Genomic DNA, 21,955 nt, shown 5'->3' with positions numbered 1-21,955 from the left:
TGGCAAACAATGGAGTCTTTTCTCCCACTCAAAACAAGCAGGAAGCAGAGCAGTCAATCAAAGACATAGAAGAGAACCCCCAAAATGCTCTACAAAGTCTACTGATAAACATGATAAATGAAAAGTTTGAATCTCTTCAGTCAATTATTCTAGAGCGTGAGGAGGCAAAGCAAAAATTAATGGATAATTTCATGGCATCCACAAATAGAAAGATAAATGAACTTCAAGAGTCAAATGAAAAGATAGCTAACCAGCTTAAAGATTTGAGAGATAACAATCAAAACCAAAGTAATGAAGTTAATGAAGTAAAGAAGTCCATACAAGACCTAAGAAATGACATGGAAATCATCAGGAAAGGCCAGTCAGAAGGAAAAGAGATTCAAAATCAAGTAGCTAGCCTACAGTCCCGACTAACTGAAGCAGAGGATCGAATTTCAGGAGCTGAAGATTCCTTAGATTCTATGGAGAAAGATCAAAAATCAATACAAATCCAGTCCAATCAACAAAACAGATCGCTACAGGAGATTCAAGACACGATCAGGAAGCCCAATTTAAGGATAATAGGTATTGAGGAAAACTTGGAGAAAGAGGTTGATGGGATAGGCAACCTATTTAACAGAATATTAGCTGAGAACTTCCAAAATATCCAGAAGGAAAGGCCTATACAGATACAAGAAGCAGTTAGAACCCCAAACCGACCAGACCAGAATAGGACATCCCACCGACACATTGTGATCAAAACAGGATCAGTAGAGTCCAAGGAAAGAATCCTTAAAGCTGTTAGGGAGAAGAAAACAATTATATATAAAGGAAAAGCAATTAGAATTACCCCAGACTTCTCAGCAGAGACCATGAAAGCAAGGAGAGCCTGGAATGAAGTGTACCAAACACTAAATAAAAATAACTACCAACCAAGAATTCTGTACCCAGCCAAATTCTCATTCATAGCCGAAGGTCAAATAAAAGTCTTCCACAGTAAGGAAAAACTGAAACAATATATCTCCACCAAACCAGCGTTAAAAAAAAAAAATCCTCAATCAAGATCCCAATACAGACAGCGTAATGAACCTTAAATATTAAACATCAGATCAAGAAATGGGAAGACATAGCTTTAAACAGATAGTGATAATGAAAGGAACAAATGATCATCTCTCAATCCTAACTCTCAACATTAATGGACTTAATTCTCCAATCAAATGATATAGGCTCATAAGTTGGATCAAAAATCAAGATCCATCTTTCTGCTGCCTCCAAGAGACACATCTATCCAGCAAAAGTAAACATCTTCTAAAAGTGAAAGGCTGGAATCAAATCTATCAAGCAAATGGCCCCCATAAGCAGGCTGGAGTTGCAATCCTAGTATCAGACAAAATTGACTTCAAATTAAAAAAGGTAAGAAGAGACAAAGAAGGTTACTACATAGTAGTAAAGGGATCTTTCCTACAGGAAGATATAACCATTCTAAATATCTACACACCAAATGCAGGAGCACCCAACTTCATCAAACAAACATTACTGACTCTAAAAACACTCATAGACCCAAACACATTGATAGTTGGGGACTTTAACACTCCACTATCACCTATGGACAGATCAACACTCCAAACACTGAACAAAGAAACCACAGATCTTAATAATTGCATAGACCAACTAGACTTAACCGACATCTACAGAATATTCCACCCAGCAACAACAGAATACACATTCTTCTCCGCAGCACATGGAACATTCTCCAAAATAGATCACATCTTAGGGCACAAAGAAAGCATAACTCTAAATGGTGAAAAACTAAAGCCATTCCCTTTAAAATCAGGAACAAGGCAGGGATGTTCACTCTCTCCCCTGCTCTTCAACATAGTTCTAGAATTCCTAGCCAGAGCAATTAGGCAAGAAGAACATATAAAGGGGATCCAAATAGGAAAAGATGAAGTTAAACTTTCTCTCTTCCCAGATGACATGATCCTATACCTAAAGAATCCCATAGACTCTACCCCCAAGCTACTAGAGCTGATCCAAAACTTTGGCAAAGTTGCAGGATATAAAATAAACCCTCAAACATCAACGGCCTTTCTCTATGCTAACAACCCGAAGTCCGAGGCTGAAATCAGGAAAGCAACTCCTTTTGCAATAGCCCCCCCCAAACATAAAATACCTAGGCATAACCTTAACCAAAGAAGTGAAAGACCTCTTTGAGGAGAACTTTAAAAGCTTGAAAAACGAAATTAAGTCAGACCTAAGGAAATGGAAAAACCTCCCATGCTCCTGGATTGGGAGGATTAATATAATCAAAATGGCAGTATTGCCAAAGGCTATCTACAAATTCAATGCAATACCCATTAATTTCCCAACACAATTTTTTAATGAAATAGAGGAAGCAATCCAGAAATTCATATGGAACAATAAAAGACCTAGAATAGCAAAAACAATCCTAAGCAGAAAGAACAGTGCTGGAGGAATTACAATACCCAACTTTAAGCTGTATTATAAAGCTATAGTAATTAAAGCAGCTTGGTATTAGCACCGGAACAGGCCTGAAGACCAATGGAACAGAATTGAAGACCCAGAAATGAATCCACAGAACTATGCCTACTTAATCTTTGATAAAGGAGCTAAAACAATAGTTTGGACGAAAGATAGCCTCTTAACAAATGGTGCTGGCAAAACTGGCTCAACACATGCAACAAACTAAAACTAGATCCTTACATATCACCCTGCACCAAAATCAATTCCAAATGCATTAAAGACCTTGAAATCAAAACAGACACCCTGAAAACACTAAAGGAAGGAGTAGGAGAAACACTTGGGCTCCTTGGCGCAGGATGGAACTTCCTTAACAATGACCCAGAAAGGCTACAAATCAAAGAAAGGTTGGACAAATGGGACTGCATCAAACTGCAGAGCTCCTGCACGGCAATGGACATAGCTTGCATGATAAACAGAAAGCCCACAGACTGGGAGAAGATCTTTACCAGCCATTCAACGGACAAAGGCCTCATATCTAAAATATATACAGAACTAAAAAATTACCTTCTTCCAAAACAAAACCGCAAAGAACAAATAGCCCCCTCATCAAGTGGGATAAAGACTTACAAAGGGACTTCTCTGATGAGGAAATGAGAATGGCCAAGAGACATATGAAAAAGTGCTCTATATCACTGGCCATAAAAGAAATGCAAATCAAAACAACATTGAGATTCCATCTCACCCCAGTAAGAATGTCCTATATCAAGAAAACTAACAATAACAATTGTTGGAGGGGATGTGGCCAAAAGGGAACCCTCCTTCATTGTTGGTGGGAATGTAAACTGGTTCAGCCACTCTGGCAAGCAGTATGGAGATTCCTCAGAAGGCTAAATATAGAACTCCCCTATGACCCAGCAGCCCCACTTTTGGGTATCTATCCAAAAGACCACAAACAAAATCACAGTAATGCCACCAGCACAACAATGTTCATCACAGCACAATTTGTCATAGCGAGAATCTGGAACCAACCCAGATGCCCCTCAGTAGACGAATGGATCAGGAAAATGTGGTACATATACACAATGGAATTTTATGCCTCTATCAGAAAGAATGACATTGCCCCATTTGTAAGGAAATGGAAGGACTTGGAAAAAATTATACTAAGTGTAGTGAGCCACACCCAAAGAAACATGGACTCTATGGTGTCCCTTATTGGGAATATTTAGTACAGGTTTAGTCAAGTCATAGCAGAGGGTCACAAGAGCCCAATAGCTATACCCTTATGAACACATATGATGATGCTAAGTGAAATGAACTCCATGTTATGTAAACGATTGTTATATCACAGTTGTAACTACTTTCAATGTCCCATGTGTATCTGTTGCTTCTATTATTGATGATGTTCTTGTATCACCTTCCTGTGATTGTATATACACTATATCTGTAATCTTATCTGAGTATATTGGAAACCGTGTATACTGGTATTGGAAGTAGGAAATTGAAAGGGAATACCAAAATTGAGAGACACAGGGTAAAAAAAGACAACCACTATAAAAGCAATACTTGCAAAACTGTTTGGTGTAAGTGAACTGAACACCTCAGGGGGGGAAAGGGAAAGGGGGATGAGGAAGGGTGGTATGAGGGACAAGGTAACAAACAGTACAAGAAATATATCCAATGCCTAACATATGAAACTGTAACCTCTCTGTACATCAGTTGGATAATAAAAATTTGAAAAAAAAAAGATTTCTCACCTCGGTGAGTTCTCTTGTGCTTGCTGAGGTGTGAATTCTGGGTGAAAGACCTTCCACATTCGTTACATTCATAAGATTTCTCACCTGTGTGAATTCTGTTATGTGTGCTGAGGTGAGACTTCCACTTGAAGGTCTTTACACATTTGTTGCATTCATATGGTTTCTCTTCTGTGTGTGTTCTCTGATGAAAAGTGAGGTGTGACTGCCCTCTGAAAGACTTTCCACATTTGTTGCATTGATAAGGCTTCTCCCCTGTGTGTGTTCTCTGATGCAAAGTGAGTTGTGATGTCCATCTGAAAGAATTTCCACATTCGTAACATTCATAAGCATTCTCACCTGTGTGAATTCGTTCATGTCTGTTGAGGTTTGCCTTACTGGTGAAAGACTTTTCACATTCCTTACATTCATATTTTTTCTCTCCAGTGTGTGTTATTAGATGAACCTGAAGGTGTGTCTTACGGACCAAACACCTTCCGCATTTATTACACTCATAAGGCTTCTCTCCTGTGTGGATTCTCTGATGCACAGTGAGGTCTGATCTCTCTCTCTGAAAGACCTTCCACACGTGTTACACTGATAAGGTTTCTCTCCTGTATGTCTTCTCTGATGCCTCTGGGTGGAACGTGTCCTGCATTCCTCATATTCATAAGGTTTTGGTTCTCTTCCTGTTTGAGGTTGGAAAGTCAGGTCTGACTTGACAGAGTTGCATTTTGCACACTGGATACACTCATCGGATTTCTCTGGATGTTTGGCCTGAGATTTTGTAATGAGTATTTCCTTTCTGAAACATTTTTCACCTTCGCCACATGTACATGTGTACATTTTCCGATGTGTACTGACTGTAGATCTTAAGTAAAATGGTTTTCCACATACAGTACAGTCAAGTGTTTTCCTCCATCCCTGAAGTATTTCTTGGGCAAGGAGAGCAGACTTAAAACTATAGTCTTCTCTACATTCATTATGGTTATAGGAGGGCTCTTCCACACAAACCCAAATGTTTCTAAAGAATATGTCCTCTGAGATTAATACCTTCCCTTGCCCACCGTATTCAAAGTACTGAAGCTCACTTGGACTCTCATAATTTTGATTAAATGGTCTGAATAGCTGAGGCATTCTTTACCTACAGGAGACACACCAGGCCTATATACAGCAGCATTCATCTCATCTGCCTCACTATAGCAAAGCATGTGCTGACACTCCATGAGCTCCTCAATCCTCATCTCTAAAGAGTTCCCATTACTCCTAAACAGCTCTGGCTCATGTGTTGAACTAATCTCTCTGTTTCTTCCACTGTGTTACTATTTTTGACTGCTACGTCACACAGACATTTATCTGGACCTTCCTGGAACATCTTAGTCATATCCTCCATTTCTTGGACATCTGTGAAATTCTTGTCTGAGGCATCTTCTGTCCACAGTTCTGCACCTGGTTCCAGCTTGAGAATCAATTCAGGTTTAGGAACACAGGGCACGAAGGACACCAGGTTGCTGTACGTCTCCAGCATTACATTTCTATACAAGGTCCTCTGAGCAATATCCAGGTCCTGCCACTCCTCCAAGCTGAAGTCCACAGCCACATCAGCAAATGACACCAGCTCCAGAGATCCTGTCATTTTTTCTTGCTGTGGACAATGAACAGATGATTCTAGAAGCATGGCTGACATTGGGTCTGCAGCCTGAGACAAGAAACAGTCCCAGGGTCCCTGAACAGAAGCTGGCATTGGCCTCAGCCTCCAACCAAGAGCTGATGGATGGCTCACACCTGTAATCCTAGCTACCCAGGAGGCTGAAATCTCAGGATGGCAGTTCAAAGCCAACAGGGCTTCGAGTGTCTGAGACTCCAGCTGATCCAGGCCTGCACAGGAACTGGCTGATTACTGTCTGGGAACTGGAAGATCTAAATGGCCCAATGTTTACTCCGCAACACTCTCAGTGTAATGCTCAGTGTAATGCTCAACCCAGCTTCGGTGCTGGCCCACACGGCCGCCCGGTAGAACCTATTGAAGAGCCAGACTTTGAAGTCAGGCCCCACTTTACCACGCGAACCTGAAATAAGCAGGCCCTATGAGCAAACCCAGGACAAGCTTATTAGGGCCCAGCCGGTCGAGAACTCTAACCGCTGGGAATGCTTAACTCTAACTGCCCCCAGAATGCCTCGAGCCCTGAGCCACTCAGATTTGTACCCGTGTCCTAATCTTGCTTGCTTGAACACCTGATTGCTGTAACTTTGTTTTTTGTCTTACTTGAACACCTGATGGCTGTAACTTTGTTTTTTGCCTTTCTAAGCCCTGTGCAATTGCAGCTCGGGGCTTCCTCCTAACCTCCGCTGTGTCGGTGGGTAGGACGAGGCCCGAGTTGCAGCTTGCCTGAATAAAGCCTTGACTTGCTTTTGCATTTCGGAACGTCTGAGTCTTGGTGGCCTTCTTGGTGGTCGTTTCGCGACTTGGCATAACACTATCATGGGAATGAGGCATGTAGGAGGGTTTTCCCGGGGCTTCGTCCCACCTGCACCCTGGGGCCGCCGCAGAGTCTCACAGATTCCGGGACCGACCCCGCTGCAGGAGAACTTCTTCACAAGGACGACTCTGGGGTCTGCTAGGCTCCCGTGCTCCCTGCTGCCCAAGCCGCTCCACGTGGTCCCCTGAGCGCACACCCCTCAGCCACTGAGCGGATTCGTTTCCCTAGAGCATCCATCATTGCTGAGCAACCCTGGCACTCATGCTTGCGTGCACTCTGAACCACTTTATTTTTAACCAAGTTGAAGAGGTAGAAAAAGGCCATCATTTTCTAGGAAACATAACACAAGAAGTATTAGTAAATCTGCATCTTTACATTACCATGAGAGGTCTATATGAGTCAAATGTAAAAAACAAAACAAAACAAAAAAAACCTAAAAAACTCTGGAATAGTCCCTATAAATTTCTTTCTTTTTTCTTTTTTTCTTTTTTTTTTTTGCCAGTCCTGGGCCTTGGACTCAGGGCCTGAGCACTGTCTCTGGCTTCTTTTTGCTCAAGGCTAGCACTCTACCACTTGAGACACAGCGCCACTTCTGGCCATTTTCTATATATGTGGTGCTAAGGAATCAAACCCAGGGCTTCATGTATACGATGCAAGCACTCTTGCAACTAGGCCATATTCTCAGCCCTCCCTACAAATTTCTTAAAAACCAATCTAGGGATACATTTCTTCACTTTGACAGAAAATTCCTGAAGAAAATGGAAAAGAAGGGACAGTCTCTAATATATTACAAGGCTTGAATTACAATGTTAACTACTGATGAGGGCAATTTGAAAAAAGAAAATTCCAGGGATATTACACTCTCATGACCTAGGGAAAAAAAAGCAACAACTTTTCTTCAATGCTAGCACTCTACCACTTGAGCCACAGTGCCACTTCCAGCATTTTCTGTTTATGTGGTACTGAGGAATCAAATCCAGGGCTTAATGCATGCAAGGCAAGAACTCTACCACTTAACCACATCCCCAGCCCAGGAATAGTTTTATAAACACATTTTAATGGGCATACCATTATAATAAAATTATACAGCATTTATATCATCCTCCAACTTAGTAATGTCTTCTGATTGTAAACCAATTTGCAAAATCCTCAAACTCCCTTATACTCCTTATACTTTAGTCTCTTCCAAGTCACATGGCTGCAGTCATCGAGTATGTAGACTTTTGCTATTGGTTTGCTTCTCAGAAATTCATATGGGACTTCTGAAGGTACAATGAACAATCAGAAAGCCTCTGAACACGGGACATTGATCATTTTATACCTATGGGCAAAACTGAAAGTGTATGCTCCTGGTACTTGTGATTCTGCATTTAACTTGACCTAGTTAAGTTTTATAGCATGGAAGGATTATTAATTGAACAATAATTATTAAGTTTTTAAGTAGAAGTGAATCTTTGAGCCAGGGGTGCTCTAAAAGCCAAGTGACCCCTGGAAGCCTGGGGGAGGGGTAGTGATTGTAGAGAGGGAGAAATGTCAGTGTCCCCTGACTGCCAATTTTTGGTTTCTTACTCTGAGAGGTGGTTACTGGAATGTTCACCCTACACAGTCATAGATGATCGTTCATACTGGGGGCATACAAGGATGGCACTTGGGAACAAAATAAAAATGGTTTGTGTATTTACCCTGAAGGCCACAGTATAGTCAGACAGACACCTCCACCCACAAAGAGAAGGGTTTATTCCCCCTTAGAGGAAATGAATAATGATGATATGTGGATGAGGGAAATAGTTCTTGAAGACTGAGGACAGATGAGCCTGAAGCCCAATATCTTCTAGGAGTTTGTGATGTAAAAGACTGGAATCTGTAAGTATCACTTACCATGAGACTCTCCTACTGTGAGCTGCACTTTACAGCTCCCAGAGGGAGGCCAACACTGTGCCAGGATTCACTACAGCCTGGGAGAGCCAAACTTGCTCATTGTTGCTGGCTGGCTTGCTAGCTCTTGGTTTCTTCTACCCTAACAGGAGTCCCAGGAATCACTTTTTTCTTTTAGCAAAGTAAAAGGTCATGTTGGGAAATAAAAGTTCAAGGAGACCTGATACCTGGTCCAGGTGGGACTTTGCCTGGTGGTCTGTCTAAAGATAGGCAAACAGACCAGACAATCGCACTCTGAGCTCACTGTGAGCTGTGTGGCATGAAGTAGTGCAATTTGTCCTGGTTGTGTAAGGAGCTTGAAGGAAAAAAAGAACACAGACACAGGAAAAAGGGGTCAACTCCTCCTCTTCAGTGGGGCCCAGATGGGTTTCTCTGACCTGAGCCTCAGAACCTGTCACTCCCCTAGAGACTGAAGGCTCAGTCCCTTCCGCCTTTAGCATGCATGCTACAGCAATAGTATTATGCTGGTTTAGTTTGAATGTGAGCAGAGATCAGACCATATGTTCAGAGGGAGACAGGACTGACAAAGCTGGTCTCCAAGGGTGTGAAAGGGGTCTCAAAGTTGATTCACAGTAATGCATCAAACTAATAGAGAAAAGCCAAGAAGCCCACAATCTATGATCACTGGTCCTCATACATATATGTGCTGATGCGCTGGTACTTGGGCTTGAATCAGAGCCTCTTACTCTCATTTGGCTTTTACTTCCACTTGGATTTTCATTCTATCACTCGAACCACACTTGCAGTTGTTTTTCTTGCCAGTTAAGTAAGAGATAAGAATCTCTTGGACTATTCTACCTGGGCTTGTTGGGAACCATGATCCTCACATCTTAGCCTCCCGAGTAGCTAGGATTATAGGCTTGAGAGACTAGCACCTGGCTTGGTCCTCATACTTCTTCACGAAAAAAAAAAAAGACGTGTGCTTGTGGAGCTTTACAACTATGCCTCAGTTACTACACACACTGTGGCTGTGTGCCCTTGGTGATGGTTCTGTATTGACGGTTATGGGGGTTTTCGGCCAATGGGATGTTTCTGGGAGCTGGGCTTCCACATCCATCATTACTGAATTCTTGGAAACCCCTGAGTGAGGTGCCGTTATTGTGCCGTTACTTTGGGGGGGTGGGTGGGGCTCTCATTCTAAGCTAGGGAGACAAAAGAAGCGGGAAAAGGGAGACACGCCCTCTGACTACTAGGCTCCGCCCCTTACCCACTGCCCTCTGATCTGGCTGTCGTAGAAGCCTGGCGGTTGGCCACAAAGGATTGTAATCTCATTCCTATTGGCTAGGGCCTTGAGTGACATGACAACAAAACGTGATGTGATTGGTAGAGGACAGGCCAATGAGAAGACTGTGCAGTGTTCTCGTGGGCACGAAAGCCTCGCGTCATTGGCGCAGATGCTTGCGGCGCGTGTGGTAAAAGCATCTGCGAACGCCGCGCTCCGCCTGTGGTGACCAGGCCAACGGCCTCGGCAAAACGGACGCTAGCGACATGAACTCTCGCCGTGAGGCGTCCGCTCGGGGAGGTAGTTTCAGCGCAGTGGGTGGGGAACGCTCTAGTATCTATAGGGTTGGTGGTGGAGGACCCTTGGCTCCCAGCCTTGTCGTTGACCCTGGTCCTCCACGGAGAGATGAGGTAGAGGAAGGCCTTCCAGGGTCCCAAGGCTGTGAGTTTGATTCAGAGTCTGAATTAGAAGTGATAGAGGCAGGAGGAACTGTCCTTCGGGGTGGAGAATCTAGTTCTTCAGTGCAAGCGAGGAGGGGTGCTCAGCCCTCAGTGCCAGACCCCCATGTTGAGGAGACAGTCGTGCAGCACCCTACCTATCGGGTGGCCCGAGGCATGCTGAGATTCCCAACTCGGGAAAAAGGTATAGCAGCCCTGCCCATCACTTGTGCAGAAGTAGCCTCAGGCTCCAAGGCGAGAGGCCCACAGTTACCCAGTGGGAGAGGCGTGCCGGTCCCCAGTGGGAGAGGCGTGCCAGTCCCCAGTGGGAGAGGTGCGCCGGTCCCCAGTGGGAGAGGTGCGCCGGTCCCCAGTGGGAGAGGCGTGCTGGGGGGAAGAGGTACATTGGTTTCTGGTGGGAGAGTCATGCTTCTCACTAGTGGGCGAGGTACACTGGCCGCCAGCCATGTGGGAGCACAGCAGGCCTCTACCACCTCCCTACACTCAAGTAAACGTGAGCCAGGCAGAGCTTGGGAGAAGAGGGGCAGTGAAGTTAGCAAAATGGCCATTAAGAGTGCTGAGTCATCCTCTGACACTGAGACTTCAGAAGAGTCCACTGAGATACCACCGATGAGGGTGACTATTAGCTTGAAACGTGGAGATCAGACCAAGTTAGACAACCCCAAGGAATCAGAAGACACAGCTGGAAACTCTGATAGCCAGGACCAGGATAATCCTGATGCTGTGCCTGGTAGTTTACCAGTCTCTTCTCAGGAATTAAAGACAAACAGGGAAAACCAGGCTGCTGGAGAACAAGAAGCCTGTTCCTATAAGAAAAAACAAGTTGTGGTCAGGGCTAAGGGAGGAAACAGGCCCATTTATACTATGGCTGCTGCTGCTACAGGTGACTCCCCCCGGGGCAATCCTAGAAAGAAGATGTCTCATGAGAAGAAATTCCCAGGGAGTGACTCTAGTGTTACTCTGGGAAGACTCTTCCCTCCTTGGGGGCAAAGGATCAAGGCACCTCCTCTGGAAGCAGCTTCCTTACCTCCAATCCCATGTGTTCCTGTGTTTGGGAGTTCCAAGTCATCTTCGTCTCTGAGTCCTGGACCAAAGCAGTCCAAGCAAGGTGGCACTTTGAGGAGATCGAGGACTTGGAGAAGGGAGACTCAGCCTGTGGCCAGAGAAGATTATGAGCTAAATAGAGATCCTGTAATTCCAGCCCAGGTGAGTAAACCATTTTCCTCTTCCTTTCACCATGCATCTCCCTCTGTTAATACACATTATCTTTGTCCACATTCCCTCCACCTCTTGTTCAGGGGGTGTCACTGGAAGCCTACTGTCATTAGGTTGCCAAAATCAAATCCTGGGGCCAGTCCTGGGGCTGAATTTAGGGCCTGGGCACTATCCCTAAGTTTTTGTGCTCAAGGCTAGCACTCTACCACTTGAGCCACAGCTTCACTTCTGCTTTTTAGTGGGTAAGTGGAGATAAGAGGCTCAGAGTCTTTCTTGGTTTTGAACTGTGATCCTCAGACTTCAGTTTCCTGAGTAGCCAGAATTACAGGTGTAACAGGCACTGGTGCCCAGTTTTGGATTTTGGGTACCCTAGGTTTCTCATTAGTTAGCTCTGCCTCCTGGCCTGGGGCTGACAGGCAGAAAGTGCTGATGAAATGAGTCTCCCACAGTGGACAGAAATAAATTCAGACCGTTGTACTAAGTGACGTAATCTAGACTCAGAAACACAAATACTGAATTATTTCTCTAATGTGCAGAAGCTAGATCTAAGGAAAGACACTCGTCATGACCATAAATGGGAACAACTGGGAGGAAAGGGTCTGAGGGAGGAAGGGGAAAATAGAGCCAGGTGGTAGTGGAAGACTATGAAGTATACTGTAGGTGTGAATGAAAAAGATCACAATGGAACTTATTTAGAAAAGTTCTAAGAAGATTTAAAAATGGAAGGAAGACAAGAGTAATAAGAGGTAAATTAATATGACTGAAATATCTTAATGCATGTATGGAAATAGAATGAAGCACCCTATGTCCAATTATATAGAGTAATAAAAATACAAAAAAGAATGCTAAAGATGAAAGTGTTGTATGTGATTTTTTCCTTTTTATTTTTCTGCTTTTGGAGAGGAAGGGTGAACAAATAGAGTGATGGCATTCAGTATATACCATGTGGAAAGTTAACTGTGCAACCTGTGGGCAGGTACAGGAGGGGGCAACTGGGAGAAAGTGAAGGAAGGGGTGATATTGTCAACAAGAGGAATATGCACATTACCTACATCGCAAAATGGTAACCCCTCTATATAATACCTTAACAATAACAAAATTATATTTAAAAATAGAAAAGAAATGACTACAATATTACAGATCCCCGTTTTCCTCACCAGACCTCAACCCATACAAATAAATATTCACTGAAAAATTTTTGTTTTAGCTTCCTACATACAGGCCGGTACCACCTTACTTGTCGTTGCATCGTGGAGAATTCAACAGTGGTGATGCCCACACCAGAGTCCCACATATTTTAGAAAAATCACAGCACTTACCCCAGAGACAGGGGAGTATAACCCCTAGAGGCTCTGCACCTTCTGGTGAGTATTCTGGTTTTGAGAACAGTGGAAGAAATGGAGTAAGGAGGAAGGAAATGTCTACTTCTATTATTTCTAAAGGGGATAGGATACTCTGCCTTGTTTTCAGTCTACCCTGGCTGCCTACACAGTGCTTCCACAGGAAAGAGAATGTGGACAGGGCTGAACTCAAGCAGCAATGTGTCCTGTAAGTGGGGTTTATGCAGTGATTAGTAACAGTGACCACATTCCAGTCCAGAAGCAGACTTTCAGCACAACAGAGCCTTTTCTAACATCAGCCACAGTGCTAGGAAACACAGTGGTAACTTGATATTTGAGGGCCAGGGAAGGCAGATCCAGATAGGGGTGAAGTTGATGCCAATAGTGGGGGATGTTGCCTCATTTGAGACTCCGCAAGATACTTTTCATCTTTCACTCACAAGAGGCTGGATTTTTGTGTTCTTTTTAGATGACCAGGAACCACCTGTGCATCCCACAGGTCCGGAAAGGCCACAACAACCATCTGGAGAGCAAGGCTGTCCACGGGTAATGCTTTCTCTAGTTTAGGCTGGCCCATCTAGACGGTGGACTCAGTGGCCAAGTTAAGCTGAAATATACACACTCCCCCATCAAGCATCCCAATGGACAGAGGGTATCTCATTGCCATTGAGGGTTCTGTGTGTCTTTCCACATAGCTGTGGGTCATGGAGGGTATAAGGCTTGGGGCAGGTAGGAGGATTAGGAAAGAGGACAGTACATTAATCATTATTTCTTTTTCTCTTGGGTCTGCTGGCCTAGTGTCCGGTGCTACAGAAGGAAATAGAGAATCTCAAGGATCAACTAGGTATGATGGACTAGGGACAGAGGCAGGGGCCAGAGCAAGAAAGACAGTTGGGTATATGGGAGCAGGTATCTGTCAGGGCTGGCTGCACTTAGAGATAAGAACAATATTCCCCTCAGAGAAAAACAAACAAACAAATCAATCAGGCTTGCCTGGAGCCTTCTATGTGTTGACTGCTGGTATATGAGCAAAGAAACTCAGCATGTGCCCTGATAACAAATCCCAGAGAGCTTCTCCCAGCACCTTCAGAGATACCTCCTTTATTTTCCCCTCTAAGTGCTCTTTGGTGTGGCTTGTTTGGCATTTCTTCTCCCTTTTTGTGTGTGTTTTAGTCCTAAGGCTTGAACTCAGAGCCTGGATGCTGTTCCTGAGCTTTATTTTGCTCAAGGCTAGCACTCTTCCACTTAAGCTACACCTTAACTTTCAGCCATTTTTTGGTAGTTTATTGGAGATAGATTCCTGCCAGGGCTGGATTTGAACCCTGGTCCTCAGATCTCAGCCTCCTGAGTAGCTAGGATTGTAGGCATGAGCCACCAGAGCTCTGACATGTTTGTTGTTTTTAAGATGTTTGGATGATTGTGCCATTCTCCATCCTTTCTAACTGCTGGTTCAGGTTCTTGTGGTGTCAAGGACATTACCACACTGAATTCTGGTGATTAGTGGGTGGAGAGTTAGACCCAGAGCATTTGGACACAGACTAGAGGGATGTCAATTTTCAGGGCTATTGGTTTCCTGGTTACAGTAGGGAAACCGGATGGATTCCTGCATCCCTTTGGCTAGAGTACCCACTTATGCTTCTCTGTTTCAGCGGCCATTCAATTCCTCAATGAGAAGTTCCACTCTTTTGAAAGTAAGTATTTAACCTTAACCTTTCACATAATCCTGGTTGCTGAAACACGCTTCTGACTGATCCTGACTCTGCTTTCTTTGACAGTATGAACCCGGCCTCTTCATGCAAGACAAGAACCCAGTGCTGTGAAGCCCAGGGATTGTGGTGTAGCTGGTTTAATCTGGGTTGTCTGTAGCCAGTGCCTTCTCTCAACCCCATCTTTTGTCTCTTGCCCACCCCAGTTGACAGAAGTTTCAAAATAAAGTGCTTTTTTGTGTTCTCTGGTCCAATCTCTCTCTCTCTCTCTCTCTCTCTCTCTCTCTCTCTCTCTCTCTCTCTCTCTCTCTCTCTCTCTCTCTCTCGTCTCATGTGAGAAAGAGAAGAGTGGGAGAGGGACGTCCTGTCTCATAGAAGTGAAAGGGGATTGTCATTGCCATTGTAGCATAGGCCTTCTTTCTGAGTGGGATCTGGGCCTAATCCTGAGCATGAGCCCTGCACTCAGGCTTACATTGGTTCCCTCAGTCTATGTTCTGGATGGACTTAGCCTGGTTGAACTTACATTTCCTTGATTTTCCTATAGGCCTTCTCCCTATCCTCGCCTTTCTTCTCTGAGAATCTTCCATCTAATCTCCTGTTTGCTTTTTAACAGAAGGTTTGTAACCTTGCCCACTATTACCACATTATTCAGACAAGCTTTTAAAATTTTACTTTTTTGTGTGCTGGTCTTGGGCATTAACTGTAGGGCCTGGAAGCTGTCCCCAAGCTTTGTGCTCAAGGCTACTTACTGCTCTACTATGTGAGCTATAGTTCCACTTTCAGGTGTTGGTGGTTAATTGGAGGTCAGGTCTTGTAGGCTTTTCTGCCTTCAAACCGATAGGATTACAGGTGAGAATGACCTGTGCCTAGCCAAAGGACATTTATTCTGAGTTCATGACCTGGCATAACATTTACCACCAAACAATTGAAATGGCTACCTCAGTGCTGGCCTCTGCCCGTGTAGGCCTGAGAGTCAGTACAAATCCATGTTGGATTGAGGAGAGTGAAAGGAAAAGAGAGACGTGGGAGTTGTGCCACATTCCTTTGCCAAAAGGCAAGGGATTACAAACACACCAAAAAGGAAGACAACATTCCATGTTGGTTAGTCTGTTATCCAGGCTGAGTATATTTGTGAATAAAATTCTGCCACCCTAAGGAGGAAAGATGTGATTCTGGAGGTCAGGCCATATAGAAAGGGCCTCCAATCTGTAAGGGATCAAATAGGTGGTTGGACTCTGTTTTTCATCTGTGGGGATTTCCAAGTCCTAAAACAGAGATGGGGTAGGCTGAAGCTGAGATCTCCAAACCCAAGGGGAAGTTCAGTGATTTCAAAATGGTGGCATTGTGGTGTATTTGGATGAATGAGATGTTTGAGTCCTACTGGTGGATGGCTGATGATGTGCAGGCTTGCTTCCTCAGCAGCTATTTCCCCTTGCTTTTTGTAGTAGAATGTTCCTACAGGAGATAGCCACACCCAGAAGGAAAAGGTAGCCGGTAGAATAGGCCATGGAGCATGAGTCAGGCTCGGGACCACACTGCACATATACTCACTTTGTGTACCTTCTGGTGTTCTGTGTCTCAGAAAGTCACACACTGCACACGGGGTAGGACCAGTCACTTCAGAGCCAAAATAGATTAGCCATTCACTTCAATCCTGTACCTGGAAAGGTAGGCCTGATCATGTAATAAGCTATGACTGACCCACATGGTTAATGCCTCAAAAGGTAACACAGAAAATTGGAGTCTGAATGAGGTAGTATGGCCCAGACTCTGCCACTGAGGCTCTGCCACCAGACTTCTAGGCTAGTTTCAAGGAGGCTAAGCTCTAGACTGCTTTGGGAGGCATGGGGTAATTAGTAACTAGTGACGAACATGGTACAGAACCCTTGGGGAAAAGCTTTGTCAGCCCTGCCATCTCCCTCCAAACACATGGTCTCCTTGCTCCACATTCAGATGACTCTCAAGTTACAGTAGGGTGCTCACCACAGGAAGTAGCCAGAGCTGAGCCTTTGTTCTGCACAGGAGTAAGAGACACAATCAGAGTATCAAGTGAGAGAAGCCCATCTGGGCCCCTGGGACAGAAAGAGGTGGGACCCCCTCACTTCTTTCTGTGCTTGGACCCCTTTACATCATGTCCTCTCCCAGCCACAAGTGAGACTGCCCTGCAGCGCTCCAGATCATGTCCTGCATCCTACTACTCAGCTCAGATGAGCGCAGACTGAGGCTGCAGGGCTCTTTGTGAGAGCAGGAAAAGAGCCTGGCTGGCCAGGTGATCAGGGCCAAGGCCTCTCTTTAATAGAGGTTGTGCATCCCTCACTGTGGCCTGAGCAGTTCCCTACACAGGCCCCTGGGCATCACATCACCAGGGCCTTGTGCAGGTGCACATGTAGGTCCCTGGGCATCACATCATGGTAATTGCATCTGGATGGCCTGACTGAGTGGATCCCACAGGTGTGCACTGGAATGGGCACCTAGCCACAGAAGGAGCTCATGCAGGTTATATGTAACCTCTGATTTGGCACTGATATGCTCTGAAAGCTGTGCAATGACCTTGACAGCCAAACAGCTCCCTTCTGGAGCCATCTTATTAGGCCCTCCACAGCATACTTCCCAGGTGCCCTCCCTTATGACACCTCCCATCTAGTGGGAGCTCTGCTTATCTTGTTGAGTTTCATTGTGGTACTGGGTCTGGACATCAAGCCCTGGGAGCTATACCTTCGTTGTTCTTTATTATTATTATTTTTTTCTTAAGGCTGATGCTCTCTCCCACTTGTGCCACAGTTAAACATCTGGATTTTTTCCTGGCTAATGGGAGTCTCATGAACTTCCCTATCTAGGATGACTTCAAACCAGAATCTTCCAGTCTCAGCCTCCTGAGCATCTGGTGTGTAGGATTGCAGACTTGAGCCACTGGCTTCTGGCTTGCTTATCTTTTTCTTCAATAGATCTTTGCTGTTTTACCTCTCCATCTTTGTGTGTATGTGTGGACTCATTCTTCAAGACCATAGAGACAAAAGACTTGGTCAATGGGTGACAGTGTTTCAGTATCCTTTGCATGCCCTTGGAGAGCCCCAAGAAAAGTTTCACCTGGGTCAGGTGCCAGGGCTCCTTGGATGTGGTTTTCCAACATGTCCTTTCATTTTCCTGGGAGAAAACTTAATATCCTCCTGGGACTCCAGCTAGGGCCAAGGAGTTCATTTTCTTCATTATGGACATTCTGAGTGGGTGAGATGAATCACATTGTGGGTCTGATCTGCATTTCCTTCATGGGTAAGGATGATGAATACACATTCAAGAATTGACTACCATCCATTTTGGACTTCTGATCTGTCCAATCCATTTGCTTATTTATTAATTGGAATGTTTTTTCTTTTGGTGGTTATTTTTCATTTCCCTTTTTGTTAGAAAGTTTAAGTTGTTATATTTTAATTTTCATTTGTTATTATAAAGGTGATACATAGAGGGGTTACTGTTATATTAGGTAGAGTTCATATTTTGGTCAACATCACTCCTTCTTTCACTCTTTCCCTGTTTTTCCAATCTGCTTTTCTGTCCTGTTCCCACCCATAAGTTGTATACTATGTGGTTCACTTTCAATATTATAATAAAAAAACTTTTATTGGCATCCATTAAGAGTAGAAGGGTGTTTCATGGTGATCATTCCAGGTGTGTGTACAGTGTGTTTTGAGCAAGTTTTCCTTTTGTCCTTTATTCCCAAATTCCTCCTCAACCTTTCTACAGTTTTTCTAAACAAGTGAGTAGTTTCCGTTATTGGACAGGCGCATTTGCACAGCTGTTAAGTTGGGCATGGGGTGGAACAAGTTGCCATGAGAGCAGGGCAGGGATGAGAAGACTTGACCCTAGCCTGAAGCAGCCAGGAAGCTATGGAGCTGGTGAGTCCTCCTACTAATTCAGCTTGCCTTGGCTAGCCTGCACTGCCTCTGCTCCCTGTCACAACTACTTGCTGCCACCACCTCTGCTTGCTGCTGCATCTGCCCCTCCCCCCCACTGCCTCCACTGATGCTTCCTCTTGTCACTGATGCCGCAAATTGCTTCCACTATAGCTACCCTCACCACTGCTTGTCCTTCACTGTCCCCACTGAGGCCAGTTGCCCATATCCACAGTTCCTGCCGATGCCACCATTTTTTAAGGGGACACACACACACACACACACACACACACACACACACATATGTATACACTCACGTACATATATCTGTATAGAATACATGTATATATGACATGTATTTTCATCAGTATCACCATTTTCAAGGGGATACACACATATATGTATTACCATATATGTACAAAATACATGTATATATGACATGTATTTTGATCCGTATCACCTACCATTACCTTGTCTTTCTTTATCATTCTTACTGTTCAGCAGACAGTTCTTCACTAATACTCTGACTAATACTCTGGTCCTTTCATCATCAATATATTATGGGATAAGAGAAGAATAACTGGGGAAGAAGTAAGCAGTGATATTGGTCAAGATGCACTGTACTCACAACCTGATATAGAGCCTTTTAACCTCTTTGTACAACCACTTAATTAAAAACATATAACTGTCACCGAGGTCATTATGCTGATATCAGCAGCAGCAGCAGCATTTTATATTTAAATTCACATAAGATGAGGTTTAACTTTTTAAATTCGTTGCATATATTGGATATATGCAATTTCCAAATGGCTGGCAAGAAATGGGACTGCTCTATAGAGCTCAGGTCCTGTCTTGCCTCCTATTACTTGGCTCAGAGTAAGCACACAGCGAGGTTGACTTGGCAATGTGCCTTGCCTGCCCTCAGTGCAGAGGCAACGTGGAGCCCCAAACAAAGGCCCACCTGGACCAGCTCCCAGGGCTCCCTGGACTTTATTTCCCTACACGATCTTTTACTCTGCTGGCACAAAACATGATATCCTCCTGAGACTCCAGCTAGTGTCAAAGTGTCCTTCAGCCAGCAAGCCAGTCAACAACAATGAGTCAGACCAATTCTCCAGACCATACAGAATCCCAGCACTTTCTGGCCTCCCTCTGGCATCTGTGAGGCCCTGCTCCCAGTAGGAAATTCTCCTGGTAAGCTTCTCACAGATTTTAGTCTTTGCTGTCACGAATTCCTGGTTGACTTCTAGCCACATCAGCCCCATCTGTCCTCAATCTCTAAGAACTCCTTTTCCCATCCACATTTCCTCATTGCCCATTTCCTCTTCTGAGAGGGAAACAAAGCCTCCTGTTTGAAGTGGTCCATTCCTGAAAGTTGTGGCCTTCAGGGTAACCTGGACTCCTATTCCAGTGTTCATTGTTTTATCTGTGGTATGAATGGCAGCGTAGTAGCCACCACTCAGAGCATGAAACCAAATTTGGCAGCCCTTATCCAGACACAGTTCCCTTTACCTCCAGAAGTCCCATATGAGTTGCTGAGAAGGAAATCAATCAAATGTTGTCCAAGACTTAAGCAAAGAGATTCCCAATCAGAAGGCATAAGGAATTTAAATGTTGAATATATGTGGGTGGTAGGTCCATAGCAGTACTCATTTAATACCATGATATGTATTCATGACTTTTAACAAACTATTGCAAAAGTTACATCTCAGGTGGATATAGAAATTTCCCCAACTTTTTCAACATGGGAAATTTCTTTTGCCTCTAATTTTTTTTATTCATCAGGCCTGAACCTGGAGCCTAGGTGTTGTCACTGAGCTCTTTTTCACTCAAGTCTAATGCCCTACCACGTTGAGCCACAGCTCCACTTCTAGTTTACTAGTGGTTAAGAGTCTCACGGACTTTCCTGACTGGGCTGGCTTTGAACTTCAATCCTGAGATCTCAGCCTCCTGTGTAGTAGGATTATAGGCATGGGCCGGCCATGGTTGCCTGGCCTTTTTCTGTATTTTTAAGTTGTAACAAAGTGATCACATTACTCTATTTTACCTGAAAATCTGTGGCCTTCAGGATACTTAGAAAGATATTGCAATTACCTCCTATGTATTATTTAGTTTCACAAATTGTATCATTTTATTACAACTGTCTAATCCCTATCTCTTCTCTCTCTTCCGTGTGTGTGTGCACGCATGTGCATCTGTGGGACTTGAAATCAGGGCCTGGGCACCAATCCTTATCTTTGTTACTCAAGGCTAGTACAGTACAACTTTAACCACGTCTCCAATTCTGGCTTTTTGCTAATTAATTGGATATAAGGGTATAATGGACTTTTCAGCCTGGGCTAGCTTTGAACAGCAATTCTCAGCCTTCTGAGTAGTTGGGATGATAGGCATGAGACACTGGACCAGGCTTACAATCATTTCTTTAATAATTTTTTCCAGTACTGGGGTAGTTCAGAGCCTGGGTTTTCTGCTCAGGCCAGAGCTCTACCACTTGAACCACAGCTCCACCTCTGGCCTTTTTGATGGTTTATTAGAGATAAGAGCCTTTAAGGACTTTCCTGTCCAGGCTATCTTTGAACTGCAATTCTTAGTCCTAGTCTCCTGAGTAGCTAGCATACTTTAATATTTTGATCATATTTTCTTTCCATAAATTAGGAGTGAGACAGCTGTATCAGATGACAAATGTAGTTTGGGAAGGGTCATTCATACTGTTCTCTACAAAAGTTTTCTAGTATTTACTCCCACTAACATTATAGGCTTCGTTTCTCAGCATTCCTGCCAGAATCTATCATCTTCAGGATTTTTTCGTAGTAGCTATTCCTACTAGAGTTAGGGGAAATTACTGATTTTTCTTTCCCTTATGATTTAAAATTAATAGTATTGAATATTTTCTTTTAAAAATTTTGACTTCTCAGAGGTTTAAGCACTCTACTACTTGTGCTATGCCTCTAGTACTTCTTATTTACAGGTCAATTTTAGGGCTGCCTCTGGACCATACCTTCCTGTCTATGGCCTCTTGTGTAGCTGAAATCATAGGTGCATGCAACTATATCTGGGTTATTTATTAACATGGAGACTTGCTAACTTTTTGTGTTTGCAGGCATTCCTCCTGATCTGTGCATGTGCATCCTAAGTAACATATGTAAGCTACCTCATCTAGTCTTGAGTATTTTTTTATATACGTGTTGGCCATTTGTGTGTCTTTTTTAGAGAGATCCTTACTTAAGTCCTGGGACCATTTTAAATTTGATTATTTTCCTTTTCATGTTTAGTTTTTCTGCACTGAGTTTTTAAAATTTATGTGTTCGGAACCTCTGAACCTTCTGAAATGCATATTTTGATGATATTTTCTCTCTAGTTCTGTTGGTTGTCTCTTACTCTGCTGAATGGTTTCTTTGCTGTACAGAATCTTGTTAGTTTGATATAAAACTATTTCTTACTTTTTAAAATTTCCTGTGCTTTGAAATGTGAAATTTCCTGTACAATGAAAATTATTGCCTTGGCTAATGTGATGAA

General features: G+C 43.8%; 2 protein-coding genes across 2 annotated transcripts; one reads left to right on the top strand and one right to left on the bottom strand.

Annotated features, from left to right (window-relative positions):
• Positions 1-5,030: 5,030 nt before the first annotated feature.
• LOC125343407 (zinc finger protein 809-like) lies at positions 5,031-5,892 on the bottom strand. The gene has a single exon (XM_048335824.1). The coding sequence runs from the start codon at positions 5,878-5,880 to the stop codon at positions 5,440-5,442; it is 441 nt and encodes a 146-aa protein (XP_048191781.1). The 5' UTR covers positions 5,881-5,892; the 3' UTR covers positions 5,031-5,439.
• A 4,936-nt stretch (positions 5,893-10,828) lies between these two features.
• LOC125343069 (uncharacterized protein CXorf49 homolog) lies at positions 10,829-14,623 on the top strand. Its single transcript, XM_048335368.1, has 6 exons — positions 10,829-11,494; positions 12,711-12,867; positions 13,313-13,389; positions 13,642-13,687; positions 14,493-14,534; positions 14,619-14,623. The coding sequence occupies exons 1-6, from the start codon at positions 10,829-10,831 to the stop codon at positions 14,621-14,623; spliced, it is 993 nt and encodes a 330-aa protein (XP_048191325.1).
• The last annotated feature ends 7,332 nt before the right edge of the window (positions 14,624-21,955 follow it).

The sequence above is a fragment of the Perognathus longimembris genome, chromosome 28 (assembly GCF_023159225.1).
Source record: "Perognathus longimembris pacificus isolate PPM17 chromosome 28, ASM2315922v1, whole genome shotgun sequence".
In the NCBI taxonomy this organism is placed as follows: Eukaryota; Metazoa; Chordata; class Mammalia; order Rodentia; family Heteromyidae; genus Perognathus; species Perognathus longimembris.
The sequence above is the reverse complement of the archived record's forward strand: the minus strand, read 5'-3'. Positions and strand labels throughout refer to the sequence as shown.